Source organism: Cinclus cinclus, chromosome 1 (assembly GCF_963662255.1).
Source record: "Cinclus cinclus chromosome 1, bCinCin1.1, whole genome shotgun sequence".
In the NCBI taxonomy this organism is placed as follows: Eukaryota; Metazoa; Chordata; class Aves; order Passeriformes; family Cinclidae; genus Cinclus; species Cinclus cinclus.
The window spans coordinates 55,346,769-55,367,202 of NC_085046.1; the positions used below are offsets into that span (position 1 = coordinate 55,346,769).

Genomic DNA, 20,434 nt, shown 5'->3' on the forward strand with positions numbered 1-20,434 from the left:
CCCCGAATTGGATTGTCTTTGCTGGAGGCAGGGTTCACCCACACAGTTTTTCCTAGCATACCTCTCATATGCACCACTGGAACCTTGTCCCCATCTGGTGTTCTCAAGGGCTCAGACTGGGCAGGGCCTGCTCGATTAGTGGAACCTCGGGTGTTCACTAACCATGTGGCCTTTGGTAGATTAATCTCCCAGTTTTTGAAAGTCCCCCCACCCAGTGCCTTCAAGGTGGTTTTAAGCAGTCCATTGCACTGTTCCACTTTCCCAGCCGCTGGTGTGTGATAAGGAATGTGGTACACCCACTCGATGCCGTGTTCTCTGGCCCAGGTGCTTATGAGGCTGTTCTTGAAATGAGTCCCATTGTCTGACTCAATTCTCTCAGGGGTATCATGTCTCCAAAGGACTTGTTTTTCCAGGCCCAGGATGGTGTTGCGGGCAGTGGCATGAGGCACAGGGTAGGTCTCCAACCATCCAGTGGTGGCTTCCACCATGGTCAGCACGTAGCGCTTGCCTTGGTGTGTCTGAGGCAGTGTGATGTAGTCAATCTGCCAGGCCTCCCCATACTTATATTTGGAACACCGCCCCCCATACCAGAGGGGCTTCACTCGCTTGGCTTGCTTGATGGCAGCACACGTCTCACAGTCATGGATAACCTGGGAAATACTGTCCACGGTGAGATCCACCCCTCGGTCTCGTGCCCACTTATAGGTAGCATCTCTGCCTTGGTGACCTGAGGCATCGTGGGCCCATCGAGCCAGGAACAACTCTCCCTTGTGTTGCCAGTCTAAGTCTATCTGTGACACCTCTATCCTTGCAGCCTGATCTACTTGCTCATTGTGTTGGTGCTCCTCATTAGCCCGACTCTTGGGGACATGGACATCTACATGATGGACCTTTACGGGTAGCTTCTCTACCCGACTGGCAATGTCTTTCCACTCATCAGCAGCCCAGATTGGTTTTCCCCTACGTTGCCAGTTAGCTTTTTTCCATCTTTCCAGCCAGCCCCACAGAGCATTGGCTACCATCCATGAATCAGTGTAAAGGTAAAGCTTTGGCCACTTCTCTCTTTCAGCAATGTCCAGGGCCAGCTGAACGGCTTTGAGTTCAGCAAGTTGACTTGATCCACCTTCTCCTTCAGTAGCTTGTGCAACCTGTCGTGTGGGGCTCCATACGGCTGCTTTCCACTTCCGGTTCATCCCCACGATGCGACAGGAACCGTCAGTGAAAAGAGCGTAGCGAGTTTCATCTGCTGGCAGTTGGTTGTATGGCGGGGCTTCATCAGCCCGGGTCACTTGTTCTTGCTCCTCTTCATCGGCAAGACCAAAATCTTCACCTTCTGGCCAGTTTGTAATTATTTCCAAAATCCCAGGGCGATTTGGGTTTCCGATACGGGCGCGCTGTGTGATGAGGGCAATCCACTTGCTCCATGTGGCATTGGTGGCGTGGTGGGTAGAGGGGACCTTCCCTTTAAACATCCACCCCAGCACTGGTAGTCGGGGTGCCAGGAGGAGCTGTGCTTCTGTGCCAATCACCTCTGAGGCAGCTTGAACTCCTTCATAAGCAGCCAAGATCTCCTTCTCTGTTGGGGTGTAGTTGGCTTCAGACCCTCTGTAACTTCGGCTCCAGAATCCCAGAGGTCGGCCTCGGGTCTCACCAGGTACCTTCTGCCAAAGGCTCCAGGACAAGCCCTTGTTCCCGGCTGCAGAGTAGAGCACATTCTTCACTTCTGGTCCCGTCCTGACTGGGCCGAGGGCTACAGCATGAGCGATCTCCTGCTTGATCTGGGCAAAGGCTTGCTGCTGCTCAGGGCCCCAGTGGAATTCGTTCTTCTTCCGGGTGACCAGGTAGAGAGGGCTCACGATCTGGCTGTACTCAGGAATGTGCATTCTCCAAAAGCCTATGGCACCTAGGAAAGCTTATGTTTCCTTCTTGTTGGTTGGTGGAGACATCGCGGTGATCTTATTGATGACCTCAGTGGGGATTTGGCGCCGCCCGTCTTGCCACTTTACTCCCAGGAACTGGATCTCTCAGGCAGGACCTTTAACTTTGCTCCTCTTGATGGCAAAACCGGCTCCTAGCAGAATCTGGATGATCTTTTCTCCTTTCTCAAATACTTCCATTGTCGTGTTCCCCCACACAATGATGTCATCAATGTATTGCAGATGTTCTGGAGCTTCACCCTTTTCCAGTGCAGCCTGGATCAGTCCATGGCAGATGGTGGGGCTGTGTTTCCACCCCTGGGGCAGTCGGTTCCAGGTGTACTGCACGCCCCTCCAGCTGAAAGCAAACTGAGGCCTGCACTCTGCTGCCAGAGGAATGGAGAAGAATGCATTGGCAATGTCAATGGTGGTGTACCACTTTGCTGCCTTGGACTCCAGCTCATACTGGAGTTCCAGCATGTCCGGCACGGCAGCGCTCAGCGGTGGAGTGACTTCATTCAATGCACGATAATCCACAGTCAATCTCCATTCTCCGTCAGACTTGCGCACAGGCCAGATGGGGCTGTTGAAGGGTGAGTGGGTTTTGCTGACCACCCCTTGGCCCTCCAGCTCACGGATCATCTTGTGGATGGGGATCACGGCATCTCGATTTGTCCTGTACTGCCTGTGGTGCACTGTCGAGGTGGCAATTGGCACTTGCTGCTCCTTCACCTTCAGGAGTCCCACTACAGATGGGTTCTCTGACAGTCCAAGCAAGGTGTTCAATTGCTTAATGTTTTCTGCCTCTACAGCAGCTATTCCAAAAGCCCACCTGAGTCCCTTTGGGTCTTTGTAATAGCCATTTCTGAGGAAGTCTATGCCTAGAATACACGGTGCCTCTGGGCCAGTCACAATTGGATGCTTCTGCCACTCCTTCCCAGTCAGGCTCACCTCAGTCTCCAGCAAAGTCAATTCCTGTGATCCCCCTGTCACCCCAGCAATAGAAACAGGCTCTTCCCCAACATGTTCTGATGGTATTAGGGTGACCTGTGAACCAGTGTCAACTAATGCCCTATGTTTTTGTGGCTCTGATGTGCCAGGCCATCGGATCCACACCGTCCAAAAGACCCGGTTTTCCCGTGCCTCTCCCTGGCTAGAGGCAGGGCCCCTCTAGCACTGGTTATTATTTCCTTCCTGGGCATACATGTTGGAGGTTCCCTCAAGGGGATCTGACAAATCATCCTCCCTTTTGTAATACCCTGCATCTTGGTTATGGGAAGTTGAGGCTACCTTCACTTTAGTGGAGCTCCCTTGGTTAGTGTTTCCCTCCCTGAGTTGACGCACCTGCGCTGCCAGGGCAGAAGTGGGTTTCCCATCCCACCTCCTCATGCCTTCCCCATGGTCACGCAGAAAGAACCACAGGTCAGCTTGTGGGGTGTATCCTCTCTCCTTAGCTGGGGGACGTTGGGCTCTAACTCTGGCATCTGTGACTCGCACTGGTGCTGCATTGACCTTCCTCATCTCCTCCCTCACCCCTCTTATCTCCTCCTTGAACTCCTCTCTGAGTTCCCTAATCACGGCAGAGACCTGAGCCTGCATTGGGCCATTCATTATACTCTCAAAATTTCTGAGCTTATCAGCAACAGAACCCACTGTCTCGTGGTTGGTGTCAGCATTAATGGCTGCAATGAATGTGGTGTATTGAGATGGCCCCAGGTGTGCCAGATTCCACAACATCTGCCCTGTGCACCTGACCTTGTCGGGGTCATTGTCATATTGTCCACCCCTCCCAAAGAGTACCTCCAGTATTGCCACTTCTCTCAGCTGTTGGATCCCCTCCTCAGCGGTTTTCCAGCGCATTCTATGGTGGTGCTCCTGCATTCTCTCTCTATGGACAAACCTCTCTCTTACACTCATTAAAAGCCGCTCCCAGAGGGAAAGGGGGCCTCGTTCCCTTACGAATATGTGATCCACACCTGAGTCCTGGGTCAGGGGTCCCAAATTCCTTGCCTCAGTACCATCCAGCTGCACACCTGTACCCATAAGGTCCCAGACCAGCAGTAACCACGTTGTAAAAGCCTCACGGCCCCTTCGTACAACATCTTTACGCAGATTACGGAGACTCTTGTATGACAGGGACTCTGTGACGATCTCAACCTCTGGCTCCCCTGCTGGTTGTGAGGGCCCTGCTTTCTGATCATTATTATCTAGGTGCTTTGTTTTCACCTTAGACTTTCTAGTTTCCACAGGGGCAACTGCTGCTGGCTGTGAGTGCCCTTGCAGTTCAGCTGGAGCCTGGAGAGATGTAACATTTGTGGGTTCCACTGCTGCACCATCAGGTTCTCCCTCTTTAAGGCAGGGGGAGAGTTTCTCAAGAGCTGGGGAAAGGTACTCCTTCAGCATTTGGCCCATCTCCTTCACTAGAAACCCCACCCACTCTGGATGGTTCCTTTCTGAGGTGAGCTCTGGGGCAGAATCAGGCTCAGGGGCAACATCCTTAACCTCTGGGGCAGAATCCTTAGTCTCTGGGGCAGAATCCTTAGTCTCTGGGGCAGGGGCAGAGTCAGGCTCTGGGACAGAATCCTTAGTCTCTGGGGGAGAATCCTTAGTCTCTGGGGCAGGGGCAGGGTCAGGCTCTGGGGCAGAGTCCTTAGTCTCTGGGGCAGAGCCAGGCTCTGGGGCAGGGCCAGGCTCTGGGGCAGGATCCCTATTCCTTGGGGGATGTATCAGGGTTGTCATCCAAGTCAATCTCCCCTCATCTCGGAATGTTAAATAGAACAGGTTTACAAGGCCTATTAGCAATGTCAGCCACTGTATGACATCATTACTGCTTAGAAGAGATTTGAACCCCTCAAAAGCTGGTGGAGCAGACCCAAAAAACTGTGTAAGGGGTTGGGACAAAATTTTCCCTGGTGTCATATCCTCACAGTATGTACCATTATTAAAGTAGCCCCAAAAACATACAGTTAGAGTGTGATAGCTCCAAATCCATGTGCCTACCTTCCAGAGGAAGTTAAAAATCCATGAATTTCTCACGTTATCAGCCCACAAAAGGAACTGGATAATAGTTACAGCAGCCTGAGTTATAGGACCCATGTTCAAGTAAGGGATTGCAAATGGGAGAGATAAAGCTGTGGCCACATGGAGCCCAAACCACGGTAAGCTGGACAACATGATGCCACCTAACACAAAACTGAGGTAACTCAAGAACTGTTATTCCTTTTTCACCCTTTTCTCTCAATGCCCTCGGGCCCCAGATTTTGGGTGGCCAAAATCTGTCCTGGTTTGAAGGACAGGTGTTTGCCAAGGAAAGCAGAAGCTTCCCCTTGGACTGAAAGAAAATGTGATTCTTCCGATTATTATAATTTTGGAATTAAGAGAGCTCTCAGGCAAAGATATGGGGGTAGGAATAACAGTTCTTTACTAGTATATTTAACAAGACAAACAAGAACAACAACAGCTATGAAATTACCCACAAACAGAACAGTAACTCAGTCCCAGTGTTTTTTGGCTGCAGGCACCTTTTCCCTGAGCTGCAGTTCCCGGTGCTGGGGGCGGGCGGGTCCCGCAGAGCTGCAGGAGGGTTGGGGGTGATGGCAGCGCTGTCCCAGGGGGAGAGAGAGATGGAGAGAGAGCCCTCCGCTCACAGTGTGGGTCCCGGTGATCAGTAGAGTGCTGGATGGTGGTAGTTCACAGCGAGAAGACAGCCGGGCAGGGTCCGATGGTGGTTTCCCGACGCTGGGATGGGACACAGGCGGCGATCGTCCTTCTCGTCCGAACTCCGTGGGGGAAATGGGCCGAGGCCCAGCCTTCCGCTTCCTCTTCTGGCTGTTTGAATCTCGCGGGGCTCTCCCTCTTCCCTCCCGTCCCCTCCCCCTTGTCACCAAGGCCCAGTCAACAGGTATCTTAGCATGACAATGGGGAAAATTCCACAGAGGGAAGAAAAAGAAAGAACTAATCCTGAACAATGTGTTATCATAGAGATGTTAACAACTTTTCTGACTGGCTTAGCAGTGTGCCAAGTTTCCGAGCGAGCCAGCGATTGGTTTTGCTAGGCAGGGAGGAAGCTGCTAGCAGCTCCTCACAGAGAATCATTTCCATGGCTGACTTTTTCCCTCTTCACCACAAATCAATTACTGCAAAACTAGCACAAGGTGCTATCTTTTTAAGGACCAAATTAGATTCTAAATTATACTTTGTGTTTCTTGACTATAGAGTAGCAATCTTCTAGAGGTTTTGCAACAATGAAAATATTAAACATTTGTTGTGAATTTCCAGCTATTTTTTTCCGAAGTAACAATTATTTAAATTATTTCTAAACTACAACATGGGTTCCAGTTGGTGTGAGAAGAAGTGGGACTTGGGCTAGTTTTTTTCTGACTTCCATGTCAGAATGGTTGGCAGTAGGTTGTCTTGAGTGCAGTTTCTTTCAAAAGTGGCAGCATCAGAAGCAAATACCAAAGAAACCTGACGTTACAGTGGAAGAACTTTGATTAAATAGCTGCCTCCTTTACAATGATGATGTTACATCCTCATTGCCCACCTCAGTAATTTGCATCTTTTGACAGTTGTGACATCTAGAACTTTCCAAAGACAAACCTTCCTCTTACCCCCATTCTGACCGGAAATGGTGATCATCTTTAAATAAATTCTTCCAGTTGATGCTGAGGAAGAATAAACTCTGCTAGTATGCACACATAATGCAATTAATAGGGGGTCAGATTACTTGAAATTGGACACATTTGCTTTTAGGGTAGAAGGAAGTGGATAAATGTCCAGAAATATTCCTGGGTTCCTTCTTGTACTAAATAGATAATACACCAATGTGTAGGGTTCAAAACTTCTACCCCTCATCTTTAAAGTACAAGTGATACTCTGATGCCTGCATAAGGCAATCCTGTGATTTATAAAGACCAACTGTTTTGTGACTGTGAAAGGGGAATACAACAAGAAAGAGGGGGAGAAGGCAAATTAACCTCATCACAGGTATAACCCAGTTGTTACTGTACTTAAAATTGTGAACAGGGTAAGCCATTTAGTAGGTAAATATTAAGAGTTTTTCTTCATGTTCTCAAAAAACAAACAAAATAACCTGTTCATTGGTTTTACCAAATATTAGAGGGACTTTGACATGGTCTGGGTTGGAAGTCAAACGGATTTCCCAGCTGTGCTGTGGCATGATGATGTTACTTCCTTAAATTCATCCACAGATGTTAGCAATTTGTTACAGCTTGCTGTTTAATATTTTCTACTTTTATTAACCCTCTGTGTTGCCATGTGTTCCTCTGATGTGATATTTTCACTTGCAGTAGGTTTTTTTGCTAGATATTTTTATTCATTTGCCATATTCCCTTGTATTACAAATGATCAATTTGCATGTTCATTTGCATATGTCAACCCTGAATTAGTAAATAAAATTCCTTTTTCCTTCCACATATTATAAGAACATCTGTGCTTTTAGGATATGGAAAGAAGTCTTGGAAATACAGGGTGGTAGCTGTCTGCATTGCCCAATCCATTTACTCAGTGGTCAGTCTTCTCTGTCCTCTGAATGTCTCTGAGTTGGTGTGGGTGTGCTGCTGGGATGGGAGCGGTAGTCAACTTTTTCCAAGAACCACCTATAGTATATTTGGTGAGCTGTTCATGCTGGATTCTGATGTCCTGTGAACAGCTGCTTCATGTCAGGCTATAAAGAGTCATTGAAAACTCTGTATAGGAAAGCTATGCTGTGAGGGTTGCCTGGCTGGAAGTGACCTTCCAACTGAGGACGTGGTAATTTTGAAGAGGAAGAAGATTGGGTTCCTGGCATGCACACTGAAAAGTGTCAAAATTGGACTTCTAGTCTGTGCTGAGAGGGCTTGATAAAGTGTTTGAGGAAAGTTAGGGTATCAGTAAAGGTCCATCTGAGGATTACAAGAGGATGGAGCAGACGAGATTTGTAATGGTGAGGAGTTGGGGAAGACTTGTGAGCCTTCAAGACTGCAGTCTTAAAAGTGGAGGTTAAGTGTTAGGAGTGGGAGCCAGCCCCTTTATGTGTTTTGTATAGTTGGATTATAGACAGATTCAACTGGTACTTTGAAGGCAGTCCTTCAGTCCTTTAACCTTCATAATATTGTGGTGGGGCAAAGTCACTGTTTTCCTTTTCCATTTGTGTCCCAAAATGGAGGGTAACCTCATCAGCAAAACTAGTCCTGCAGAGTTGATCTGCCTCCATCTTGCCCTGCTGTCCAAATCAGCAAAGTTGAAGAATTTGCTTGTAGTCCTAGCTGAGCAAGGGTGTCTAAACTGAAGCATTATTTCCAGGGTAAAGAAACTGTATGGTTTGTCAAGCTTAATTACTGCCATTAGATACAAGTAAAGTATGCTAAGCCTCAGTGTTTTAACATACAGCTATTAGAAAATGTTTGTTGTGAAGTATGGTAAAGAAGGAAGTGAGAAATGATGCACATGGATATTCGTGGGGTGATACTGAGAATATAGAGGCTTCTGTCTGATTATCTGGATTACCAGATTGTCTGAGCCACATTTAGCCATAAATATAAATATAATGTGGGTAGAGAAAATTAGAGATGACAGATAAGTGAACCTGCTTTTCTGACGAGCCTGGTGTTAGATATTTGCCCTGTAGATTTTGAGGAATGGGATTCAGAAAGTGTAAAATCAGGTTCATTTGTAAATCAGTATCTCTTTACCTTGAATCGGTGGAGACAGGTCCTAGCAAAGGTCTGAGAGCTGAACTGGGAAGGATAAAGGCTGAAAATAGTAATAATTTCTTTATCAGGCCAGAGGAGGAATTGTCACCCATTTGGTACAGTTCCCATGTATAAAAATGCTGTGAAGTTTTAAATAAAAAGCTTTATCTGTATCTTATGTTGGGTAGCACTTGTCAGGGAAATCTTGTGGCAGTTATGTTTGTAAGGTGTTTGTTGGGGTCCCTTATCCAAAGTAAGGTTTGCACAGCCATCCTAGATGCAATCCTGCCCTGCAAGCAATTCTGGTGATAAAAAGGGTTTGCAGACAGCTGGGGGTCAGATGTAAAACCTCACTGATGATGTGCCTTTCATAGCAGTCTGGCTAGAAGTCTTACATAGCCGCGCACCGGCTACTCGGCTTAATACTCTTTGCTCCCATGTCAAACAGGGGATTTATAGTTGAAAGATTATTTCCAGCCAGCCTCACAGGCCCTCAAAACTAAAGTTGAGACAATCAGTCAGTGCCCTGATGGAGATACTATTTCCATTAAAAAATTAAGAGTTGGAGATGGTTATACCTTGGATCAAGTCAAGATGTCAAAACCTCTTTTTCTCAAAAGAGAAAGGTAATAGATGATGTTGGCATTTGAGTTCTGCTGGGTACTTTGCTGCACTTTGTTCTTCTGCACATATTTAAGAGAAATAAGTGAGTATCCCTGGAGACTTTGTTTTGGGGCTTGAGATTTTTTTATGTTGGTTTCTTTTTCTTTTTGTATTTATCATTGAATTTCTGTGAGAAGTGAAGCTGCCCCCAGCAGAGCACTAAGGATGCATTTATTCACTTTTGCATAACTTAAAATGTTCTATGACCTTTTGTTTTAATTTAAAAATAATTTGAGTTAATTTCTTTGGTTCTACTGGAGATTTTCATATAGTGTGTAAGCTAGTAATTCTAGAGCTCTAACTATTTGGTTTAATTTTTTCTTCTGTGTCATAGTGATGACTGTTTAAATAAATAAAAGTGTTGACAGGATTTCTAAAGGTCTGACCTGTATTAAATGTCAAGAAAAGTTACTCTCACAAATTGCCAAGTAGTAGTCTCTTCTCACTTTTTTGTGGTAATATTTGAGTTGCACTTTTTGCGGCAGAATGGGGCTTTTTGGTTCCTTTTTGCTATTTTTAATGAGATTTTATGACATGTCCTAAACATTAACTATTCAGATGCACAGAGGCAGAGCACTTTGAATGACCCAGTAAGCTAGGGGGTGTTGCAATTTAGGAATGGTACTCCTCACTGTAGTGCTCCCACCGAGATTCTACAAACCACATGCTGCTTGCTTGCTCTCCTCCCCTTGCCCTTCGGTGGGCTGGAGAGGAGAGTAGGAGGCACCAAAGGGAAATATGAGGGGTGGAGATAGGAGCAATTTACTGGAAACAGCAATGAGATAAGAAAATGAGCAGTAACAGTGTCAGTACTAATAACTAGAGTGTACAAAAGAGAGAGTGATGCAAAAATACTCACCCATACTCACCCCTCTGGCTCGGAACCAGCATTACCCAGCTCGTCCTCTGCTCAACCAGAAGGAGCCCCTTCTCCTCAGAGGAGTCCCCTTCTCTCCCTTGGCAGTGACATGAGGTGGTGTAGGATAGGATAGCCTCTGTGACCTAGCCATGCCTCCCCTGGCTACTGTAAAAATTAACACCATCCTGGCCAGGAGGAAATGTGCTAATTCACCATTTTTCTTATAATCTCTGAAATCAATGTAAACGTGAAAGAAAGCATGTAAAAAAAAATAACTGTAGGGTTTTTGTTTATTTTGTCCTTTTTTTTTTTTTCCCCTAGACACAGCCTTGTTAGAAGGCCTATGACACTAGGGCCTTGTTGGAGTAGGGTGTGAGTGTGTCTTTTTTTGAAATTGCTTCACTGATGGACCTTAGCCAATGCTTTGCAGGATCAAAACTTGTAGGCATGAACAAGGCTGGAATGGACACTTAGAGTAACTGGAATTCTAGCTGGGGCTGGACAGAAGATGTGCAGCAAAAGGGAAGGACACTTGCCTTATAATGTATGCAACGTTTATTTCCATAAAGGCTTTGAAAAACTTTGAGGGCAAATTGTTTGGGAAGGATGACACTTTGCTGTCAGCGCCTGTAACATAATTAGAGTATCTGTAATCAATAGAGCATGTAGTTCATGTGACAGACTGTCCTGTGGGCAGATCCTCTGCTGCAGGAGCAAATGTGGGCTAATGGAATAACTCTGGGAACTGCCCACAGGTTCCTTCTGGAAATTTTCTTCACGAGGACTGATTTCAGATTTTTTTTCTTTTTTTGTACTCATGATTCCAGCACAGTAGTTCCTGTAGGCAAAACTAGGAAAGATGGGGCAGAATATCTGAAGAAGGTTGTGAACCTGGGTTCAGAAGGGCTGGTGAGCATCCCTTTGCAGTGGCACTGACCTGTTGAGAGCTTGTTGCACGTTTGTGGCTCTTGTTAATTTTGTAAATCCATTCCAGAAGAGTTGGTATTGAGTATGTGCTGGGTGAATGAGAAGGAATTTGTTTTCAGTTCAAGAGTGTTCAGCAATGACAACTGGAAGACTTCTCAGTATGAAGGGGTTTATATTAGTCTTAAGGGCTAATTAGTGTATTTTATTCAGTTGGAAATGTGCTTTCAATGGATATCTGTTCTTTACAGCATATTTTAGTGATATGACTGCTAGCTTTAGCTTTAAAAGGCAAGTAGAAAAATCAAATGGAGTATGAGTTTCAAGTTAGCATTCCTGTTGTTGAAAAAGGTCATTATTTATTTTACAACATCACAAAGATACCTTCCTCTTGACAGCTCTGTGGGTCTCCTTCCCTTAATTTAAGGCTGCCATGTGTTGTGTGCTTTACACATTTTGTGAAGTAAATATCTCTTTTTCTCTTAAAACATTTGTAAAGAATCTCAAAATTCAGTATTGTTTCAGATAATTTTAGGCATTAAATATTGGAGTAGTATTAAGTGGTGGTACAAAAAGCAGTGTTACAAAATTATTTTCAAATTTTTAGAATCCTCTAGGAGGGTTTAATTAAAACTGTCATACACTTAGTAAAAATCCATATAAGCTCAGCAATTGATGTTTTTATTATTTTTTCCCTTAAAAAAGGAAAGCTGTGAGTTCTCTTCTATGGGGTAAATGTCACTCTGTTTATATCTTAGCTTTGCTGCAAGTCAGGACTTGTACTATTCCTCTAGGTTGTCATAGAAACACAGCTAACTGACATCTCAACTCAGCCTGCTCATGGTTTAATTTGTGGGTTTTCAAGATTATTAAAATTTAACAAAAATTATTGATTTGCTTTTATTAACACTGGTTTGTGTTTACTTTAGAAGTTCAAACTGTATAAAAGCTTTTCCTGCTAGTAAAATACCTTTACAATTGTTAAACCCTGATACTCTAAATAAGATATCATCAAATGCATTTAATATATCAGAGTCTAAAGCATCAGAGAAATCTTGAATTTTTGCAAATCACCTTTTTATTTCATTTTATTTACAGTAAAGTGCCCCAACTTTATTTCAATTCACCTTTTAGCTTGACTTTTATTTAACATAGAAGATACCTGTCAGGAAAGCGTGAAATAGGTACATCATCATGCCTAATATTTGGGAGTTTTCATTTTATTTACTTACTTTGAAGCCTGCAGAATGCTTCGGTGCACTGACTTTTGAAAGTATATATTTTTTGTATATGCATGTGCAGAAAAAATTACTAAGTTTTCACTCATAAATAAGACAGGCAAAACTTATTTGCAGTAACTTTATCTAATGGTCCATGGATGAATGATTTTATGCAAACTACTCAAGAGACTAGAATTAACTTTTCATGTTGGTTGCACATTGGATGTCCAGGCCCCAGCAACATGTGGGATCTTATAAAAACTAGATGACTGGAGTTCAGTTTTTACTTTTATGAATTTATTCAATGATCACCCATGCATTTAAAGTGTAATCTTTGTAAGCAATGTATACAATGCAGTAATGTATTAATTGTTATAAAATGGACACATTCTTCCTTACTCCCTCCTTCTATCACATGTATGCTTTATACTTTGACTTTACCTCCTCCCTCTACCTTGTAGCCATTTATTAACGATCTGTAGGCATGAGGAATTTGACTGATTTATATACAGACCTGTAATTTGACATTGTCATTCTGTCTAGTAACAACTTTGTTCAGTGCTAGATTTACTGAATAAAATTGTTTCTTGGTGGACATTTTGACACCTCACTTCATACTCCTACGTCATGCGCTGCTGACATCCCTGTATTAATCTCATTTGTATTCTGTCATAAAACTCTCACATAACATTTTAAAACAGACTCTCTTTGCAGCATATTTCTATAAGCATGGGGCTAAATATTGAGTGTTTCCATAGGTATATATGGCTCTTTTGTGTTTTGTGTGGGGTTATGTACATGTTACCATATGTATGGTGTATATATATGATGGTAGCATGCATTGTAAATGGCTGTACTGTTTAACTTGGGAAAGACTGACTTTATTACTGCAAAGGCAATTTAAACAAAAGACGTTCTATTAACCTGTTAACGTGTCTCCCTTCCAAATTTATTTTTTTGCATCATTGACTACAAGGAAGTGTTGTACAAATACAGTTCTTCTGTGGGCTGACACTGCATTTTTAGGAGTTGGAAGGCAGTGGTTGGTGTGAAGTCAAGGCATTCGTTCAACTAGAGACAGCACTTGTATGTTCTGGTTGCTTAAGAATGAAAGATGTTTTATGTGGGAACCATATTCAGTGTTGATATATTCATTGCAGTCAATAGCAGGTTTAGGAGAATATTTTTGCAGGTATACTGTTTCCCAGTGAGGACCAAGGGATATATAAGGGTTTGTGTATGTCTGTGCATGTATAAGATTAACTGAGACTTACTGAAGCCTGTGGAATCTCTCTGGCATTGTACTTCTGTAGACAGTCTGTTACACATAGATGCCTAAGACCAAAGAGCTATTTTGCAACTGTGATTTTCTTTTCCTAAGAGATAAACATGTAGGGTCTTCTTTGAGCATTAAATTTGTTGCTTGTTTTTGTTTTGGGGGTTTTTTGTTTTGGTTTGTTTTTTTTTTGTTTTTTTTAGCTTGGTTTCCTTTCTCTTCAATATTTGCCCCATGATCTTTCCTTGCATTTAAGTAGTGTTTGGGTGATAATACCTAACATGCTTGAAAAGAAAGAGAGGAAAGCTTCAGTATTTACCAGAATATGATCCTAACCTGCAGCAGATAAAGATGATTCATAGAAATATACTGTGTCCAAATCCTTGTCCCAGAAAGCATATTTGTAGATTTTTTTTTTTACCATAAGCCCATTGGTGGATTTTATACAATTAACTTATTCCTAGTGGATTCTTCTTATTTTTGTTCACAGCATTTTGCCTCTATCCTTCCTACAGAGGTGCAGCATCTTGTAAAGGTCGTGAAGTTTCTTGTAATGTGCATGCTTCAGCTTTCAGTTCATTGTGGCTACAGTGGCACCCTTTATTTTATCATCATTCGTTATCATATCCATCCTTTTTGTATTTTACTTCTGAATTGCAAATGACTAACTTTATGTAACAAAGTACACATGCACATTTTTTCCTGCTTTTTAGATATCAAGTAAGTGCCTCTTACAGCTGAATTGACATGCTGCTATACAGTCTTTGCACACAGAACTTTGGAGTAAAAAGAAAAACCAGTAACAAAAGAGCAAAGCCCAAGCCCCTTCGGATGATTAAACTGTGAAAGTTTGGCTTTTGATTGTAATGGCTGTTGTGAAGAGATAGCAGTGATCCATCTTCACCTGTTGCTGTGTGATAGTTTTGGGATATCATTAAATTTGTTTTTCTATAATGAACTTCTAAGTATTTTTGTTTTTTTTTTTTTTTCTCTCTTGCTCCCTTTTTCTTACACTCCTAAAAATTTAGGAAGATGAGAGTGAAGAAGAACCTAAGCTCAAGTATGAACGGCTTTCTAATGGAGTGACTGAAATTCTCCAGAAGGATGCAGCCAGCTGCATGACAGTGCATGAAAAGGTATTATGTGATTTTGTGGCTGAGATAGCACTTCTGGTTGGTTTTATATATTTATCTGTGCTTGTAATGCATCAGTATATTTCTGTGCAGAAGTGATGCCAAATCTAGAATTGCACTGCAAGGCAACAGTAACGTAAACAAAATTCACCATTAACCTGTATTGAACAATCCACATTTTCTCAGTGATAAAACAGGTAGTTCACATGGTTCAATTAACAACAGATATCTCAGAATCAATTCCCTTCTTGTTTGTATCAAGCATTTTTTCAGTGGGAAACACGTTTTCTCAATGAGGAAATGAGGTGAGAATGCAAGATGCAGTGATTTAGATGAGATATTTACATAAGCTACTAGAAAAATGCTCACTCAGTTTTAATTATGAACAGTATTCTGAACTGCAATCACAGTCCTAACTTTTCTTTCTTCAGAAAATGTGCTTATTTGTATAGCCTGTGTCAGTAAAGACCAACTTGATCCTGCCAGGAGCTTAGCATATATTTGGCTGTGGAAGACATGTTAATACAGTGTAGGAGAAAGTAATTACTGTATTTTTTGTTTGCTTAGTTTTTCTTTTGGGGGGTGTCATACTAACACTACCCTGTCCCCCTTCTCTGATTCAGTATGTTAAAAACAAAGAGAGAAACTCCATATGCTAGAGATTTTGATGTACCAAGGAATGATAGGGATAAAGTAATAGACAATGAAAAGTAAAGAAATTTTAAGAGGAATTAATATTTTGTTCTTAAAAGGAATAAACTTCATATGCTTCTTTAGTGACTTAAACAATTGCTTTTGTATTTTATGAGTTTTCTTCTCTTTTGTAAATATTGAAAAACATTTTAGAATATTGAGGCATGCTGAAGTGCATCAGAAAGTGTGCATTAAAGATTTGCCAACTCTTAGTATGTAAAACATAGTAGCTATTTTTTGAATGTATAATGTTTCATAGACAGTAATATCTCCTTAGCAGTTATTGTTAAGGGATCTATCTTTGTTATTCGGCTGTATTTTTAGATTGACTTGTGCTGTGTTTCTTTTCCTCAGAGGACTGTTGCTATGGCTCAAGAGGCTCTTAAGATGAAGCTTTTATTTTAACTGTGTGAATGAAAACAATAAGTCTTTTTAAAATGTTTTTGACAACTTAGAATTGCACAGATATTTGGAAAATTGGCAAGCATTTCCTCTTTGTCTGTGGCCTGTTTCTGTTACCTTTTATTCCTGCGTCTCAGGTAAATTTTGAAAGCCAAGAGTTTAACAGGATTTTTCTATAAGGATGTGCACAGATACAGCTTTTACTCTAGTGTCACAAAGCATGACAATACAGGGAAACTGTTGAAGTATCCCAGCACTTTCAGTTTTCCAGCAAACTAGATACACTATTTATGAGAAGAATCAATATTGTTAGAAGCCAGGTACTGCAGTCTTTTAGGAATAGGTCTCTTGCAACAGAGAGCTTAAAAATGAAGCTGGGTTGTAGGTTTTGCAAAGGTATTTCTGTTTCATTCTGGTTGAGTTTTTTGGGAAATTTTCCCTGAACAAACAGGAAAAAACCCTGCTAAATGCTGTTATTAGAAAAATTATGGAGTAATATGTAAAATTACTCTGACTAAACAGTTTACCTTTGCTGGGAATCTTGAGACCTGGCTTCTGCATTCAGACTAATTTCCACCCTCTCAGAATTTATATTTTTTTCATTTTTGCTGCTAAAGCATCATATTTTCACCGGGCTTGCTGTCTGCACTGGATGACTAATCGTCATGGCACCTGGTGCATTCAAGCAGGCCTGTGCAGTGGAATAGTCATACCTAGTTATGTCTGCACACCTGATGTTTTATTAACCAGTATTGATTTTTTTACCCGGGGGACTTTTTTCTTCCTGAAAAAAGGCAACCTTGCAGGAGTGAAAGGCATTGCAGGGAATGAATTTCTAATGAACCCCTTCTTTCCCTTTCTTGACTCCTTTTAATGTAGCTTCATATTTTAAGTGCCTGAACTGAAATTTCATTTTAAGCAATTCCATTTTGATAAATCCTTTTAAACCTTGACTTTCTGTAAGGTTATTTTTTAAAGATTGTGCTGCCTGACTGACACGCTTAGCAGTGCCTGTAAATTTGAGCATTTCATTATAGGTTGCAATGAAGCATGCTCACATGCAGTGAAATACAGAGAATTGAGTAGCCTAGACTATTTCAGTAATGCTGGAAGTAGGAGGGTGGGGGAGGGGGCAAATAAAAGAAACCTCTGTCGTAAATCAAGTAGTACTGAAATTCTATCTTTTCTGTTTAGGTGTAGTTCACATGGTTCAATTAACAGCAGACTCTCGGAATCAATTCTCTTCTTGTTTGTATCAAAATAAATTTGTGATAGTATAGATTTATGTGGAGATTTCTTTATTTTGCTACTATTTTTTAGAATTAAATTCCTGAGGTTTCTAAGGAAATGTATTTGTCTTGGGAGTATTCTATTTAGGAATGTTACTATGTGAAGGAAAGCAAATCCAGGAGTTATCTTTGTGCTTAAATGCACTGTCAGAGACCTTCCATAATTCAACTGTATTTTACCAGTGGCTTACAGTTGACCTCTTGCTGTTTGAACACTTTGTTTTTATTTTAATAATAAAGGAAAATTAAAAACAAAGTTCAAAGGAAACATTTGGATGGAAACAAAGCTGGAGAAAGGATCTAGGAACTATTTCAGATCTCTGTTGGTTCTTGCTCTCACACTGCATTTTTAATTTGCTGCCACAGTCCATCAGCTGGTGTGTACAGACTGCAGACACACCATTAGTTGTCAGTGGATGAGGGTCCTCATGACTCATTCTGACAGCTAACTTGCACTATCACAGTAATATGGGCTTGAAGCCCTGTTTTAGTCTTTGGGTACAGTTAAAATGACCTTTCTCTATAGAAAGTGGTGGGCTTTTTTTCTCTTCCCCAGTGTTGCTAATCCTGTTCACTTAGCATTGTTGTAGTATTTCTTATGGCGTCTTTGTGTTTATGTAATCAGTCTCTTTCTTTCACAGTTTTTGGCACTGGGAACACATTATGGCAAAGTTTATTTACTGGATGTCCAGGGGAACATCACACAGAAGTTCGATGTTGTAAGTATGACATTATTCAGAACCCATTTACAGGGATGGAAAACTGCTGTGATGTACCAGTAAGTCAGTTAACACTCTTGTCACACCTGCAATTGCACCAACGCATTCCAAAACATAAAAAGCAGTGTATGGTCCTTGCAAAAAGAGTTTATGCTGGATGGTTGTGTGGTGAGCACATCTCAGTTTATATATAACAAACTTCTTCCTGAGACAGAAGAGGAAATACATATTTATGATTACAAGTGGCTGTTAAAAATGGAGCCCAGAAGCTCTTATGCCCATAAGGCATGAACCTGTTCATTAGCTGACAATTGTCAGTTATTAGTTTGTGTGCTAACATCTTATCTGGTTGCCACAAGTAATTGAAAACTGATTGATTACCCTGGTGGCTCTGTTTACCTGTTTATTTATCCATTACAAATATATAATGCTAATATTTTACATAAATGTTTTGAAGTTTGAATTATTAAGGGATTGTACTGATTGCAGTAAAAGAAGAACCCTTTTTTCCTTATTGTGGTTTGTGGTATCAGAGGAATAAAATGCTAAATTTAGAGCTCTGTTCTAGATTATGAAATGTTCCTTTTTATTGTGGATATTAGTTCATTAGTTTCAAATTCCCTGTCTTTCTTGAGGGATGAAAGGAAGAGAACTAGCGATTTTTCTTTTTTTTCTCTTCAGGTTGTCAAAAATTCCAGTAGCCAAGCACTGGTTTTTCATAGCAGTGTAAGCACTAGCCATAGAAACCATCACAAGATGTGGACATGTTTGCAAAAAGAATAATGCATTCTAAAGTTGACACAGCTGCATGGAACGGGTCAAGCATTTGTGTATATTTTTGAAGAATCTAATTATGGATTGTGCAAGGCAGTAGGGGAGTATAAACTTAAGGCACATCTTTTGAAGTAATTTGTAGATTTAATTTAAGTCAGATTGACAGTGACTTTACTGGGGATTGAATAAAGTCAAGCTAATTATGTGCTTCTATTTCTTGTAATTTTGTATGTTCATCAGCCCTGCAGCTGAGAATGCTGACTGCATTTCAAAAGAGGAAGAGCTTTTGGTGTCTCCCTTGCAGTTCTGATTACTTTATATGGATGCTTCTTGACAGAGTTTCTCTGGGAAGTTGGAGGAACTCTCTATTTGAGGCAGGTCAGATTAAATGTACCTGAATTATTCTCTTCCATTGTTGCAGTAGAAGATAGAGACTCACTCAAATGAATTGGAAATTTGTATTGAGTCTGGCATTAACTGTCCTAAACTTGTATTTGTTCCATTCAGCATAAGGTGCTTGGAAAAATTTAGTTGTAGAGCAGTCTTCTTCTGTCCACCACCAATGCCTCACACTGGTTCCAAGCAATGAAATCTTCCTTCTGTAAAGCCTTAGGGGACTGCCTAGGTGTAGAGCAAGGAGCAAGGGGACCTGTTACCTGCTCAAGTCTGTGATACAAAATCCCTGCATTCTATCTAACCCACCGTCCCAAATCTGCTGTTACTTTCTTTCTTTTCGTTACTAAAAAGTCCTACCAGTGCCTGCTGAGAGGGTGGTTTCTTATGATGTTATTGTTGGGCCATATGGTTATTTTCTGCTCAAAGATGTTACTTTTCCAAAGTTAGCCTGCTTCAGGATGATTTTCGTGCTGCATCTCCTTATAAAGATGGCAGTGATTTCTTTTAAAACTGTTGTTAGACTACAAACTGCTTTTTGAGCTAGAGAATAGGAAAAATAAATGTTTCTTGGATTCTATTCTTAATGTTTATACATATTTTTGTAATGTACATGTCTCCAGTGCAATAGATATATCAAGAATTAGGTGGAAATGGTGCTTCTTTTTTTCTTTTGTTTTCCTCTTTTTTTCTAGTTTGAAGAAGAATGATTTTTCTCTAGCACCACTTGTCTTTAAAAGAATTTTTTTTTTGAGGAGCTACTGACTGTTGTAGAGTAGAACAGGCTAGCTATATGAGAAGAAAGCAACCCTATGATGTACATGGTTGCTTAAGCTGAGAAGTTTTCTGAATTAATAATGTCAGCTGCTGAACCCACAGACAGTTTATTCTGAACTGTCTGCTGTACATCAAAATATTTTCATTCTAACCTGAACTCAAGATGTTGGATTTCAGACTAGAGGCATCACTATTAAAACATTCACTGGGGTCTTCCTTCAGTTCTCTCCTACTAATGCCTCTTTATTGTCTCTCCTGTGAAATTTGCATTAAAGTATTGTCATGTTGTAAGCTCCAAATAAAACCTAACCCTTACTTGAAAAGAAAGGGAATTACTTCCTGCAACCACACAGGGACAAAGCATTTATTGTAAATGTGCTGGCAAGGACTGTTTTAGTGGGTTTTTTTCTGGTTCTTTTTCTCTGATCCAAAAAGAACAAATTCCTTCTCAGAACCTTTTTCATTGGTGGAATAGCATCTACGGTTCTATCATGAAGTTGTTAATAGGGGAAGTGTCTGTTGTTACTGATTGTTGGAAATTAATATTGTATAGAATTTCTTCTGGGTGAAATAGCAGTATTACCATTGCAGTATTTTAATTGTTTGCAGTAAACAGAGTACCTAGGAAGTGTCTTTTATGTATTTTTCTTTTTGAAAGGATCTTATAATCAGATATTTTATGTCTTGTGACATGGCAGAAATTA

The 20,434-nt window shown here is 41.4% G+C and overlaps 1 protein-coding gene across 5 annotated transcripts in view; it reads left to right on the top strand.

Annotated features, from left to right (window-relative positions):
- The window catches only part of VPS41 (VPS41 subunit of HOPS complex), a 113,346-nt gene that overhangs the window by 12,261 nt on the left and 80,651 nt on the right, over positions 1-20,434 (top strand). For all 5 annotated transcript variants that reach the window (XR_009933420.1, XR_009933419.1, XM_062498173.1 and 2 more), the window contains exons 3-4: positions 14,579-14,686; positions 17,709-17,786. Coding sequence is in view for 3 of the 5 variants with exons in the window: in XM_062498173.1 (XP_062354157.1) it covers positions 14,669-14,686; positions 17,709-17,786 (96 nt within the window). In the remaining 2 variants the exon portion in view is untranslated. The remainder of the gene's footprint in view (positions 1-14,578; positions 14,687-17,708; positions 17,787-20,434) is intronic.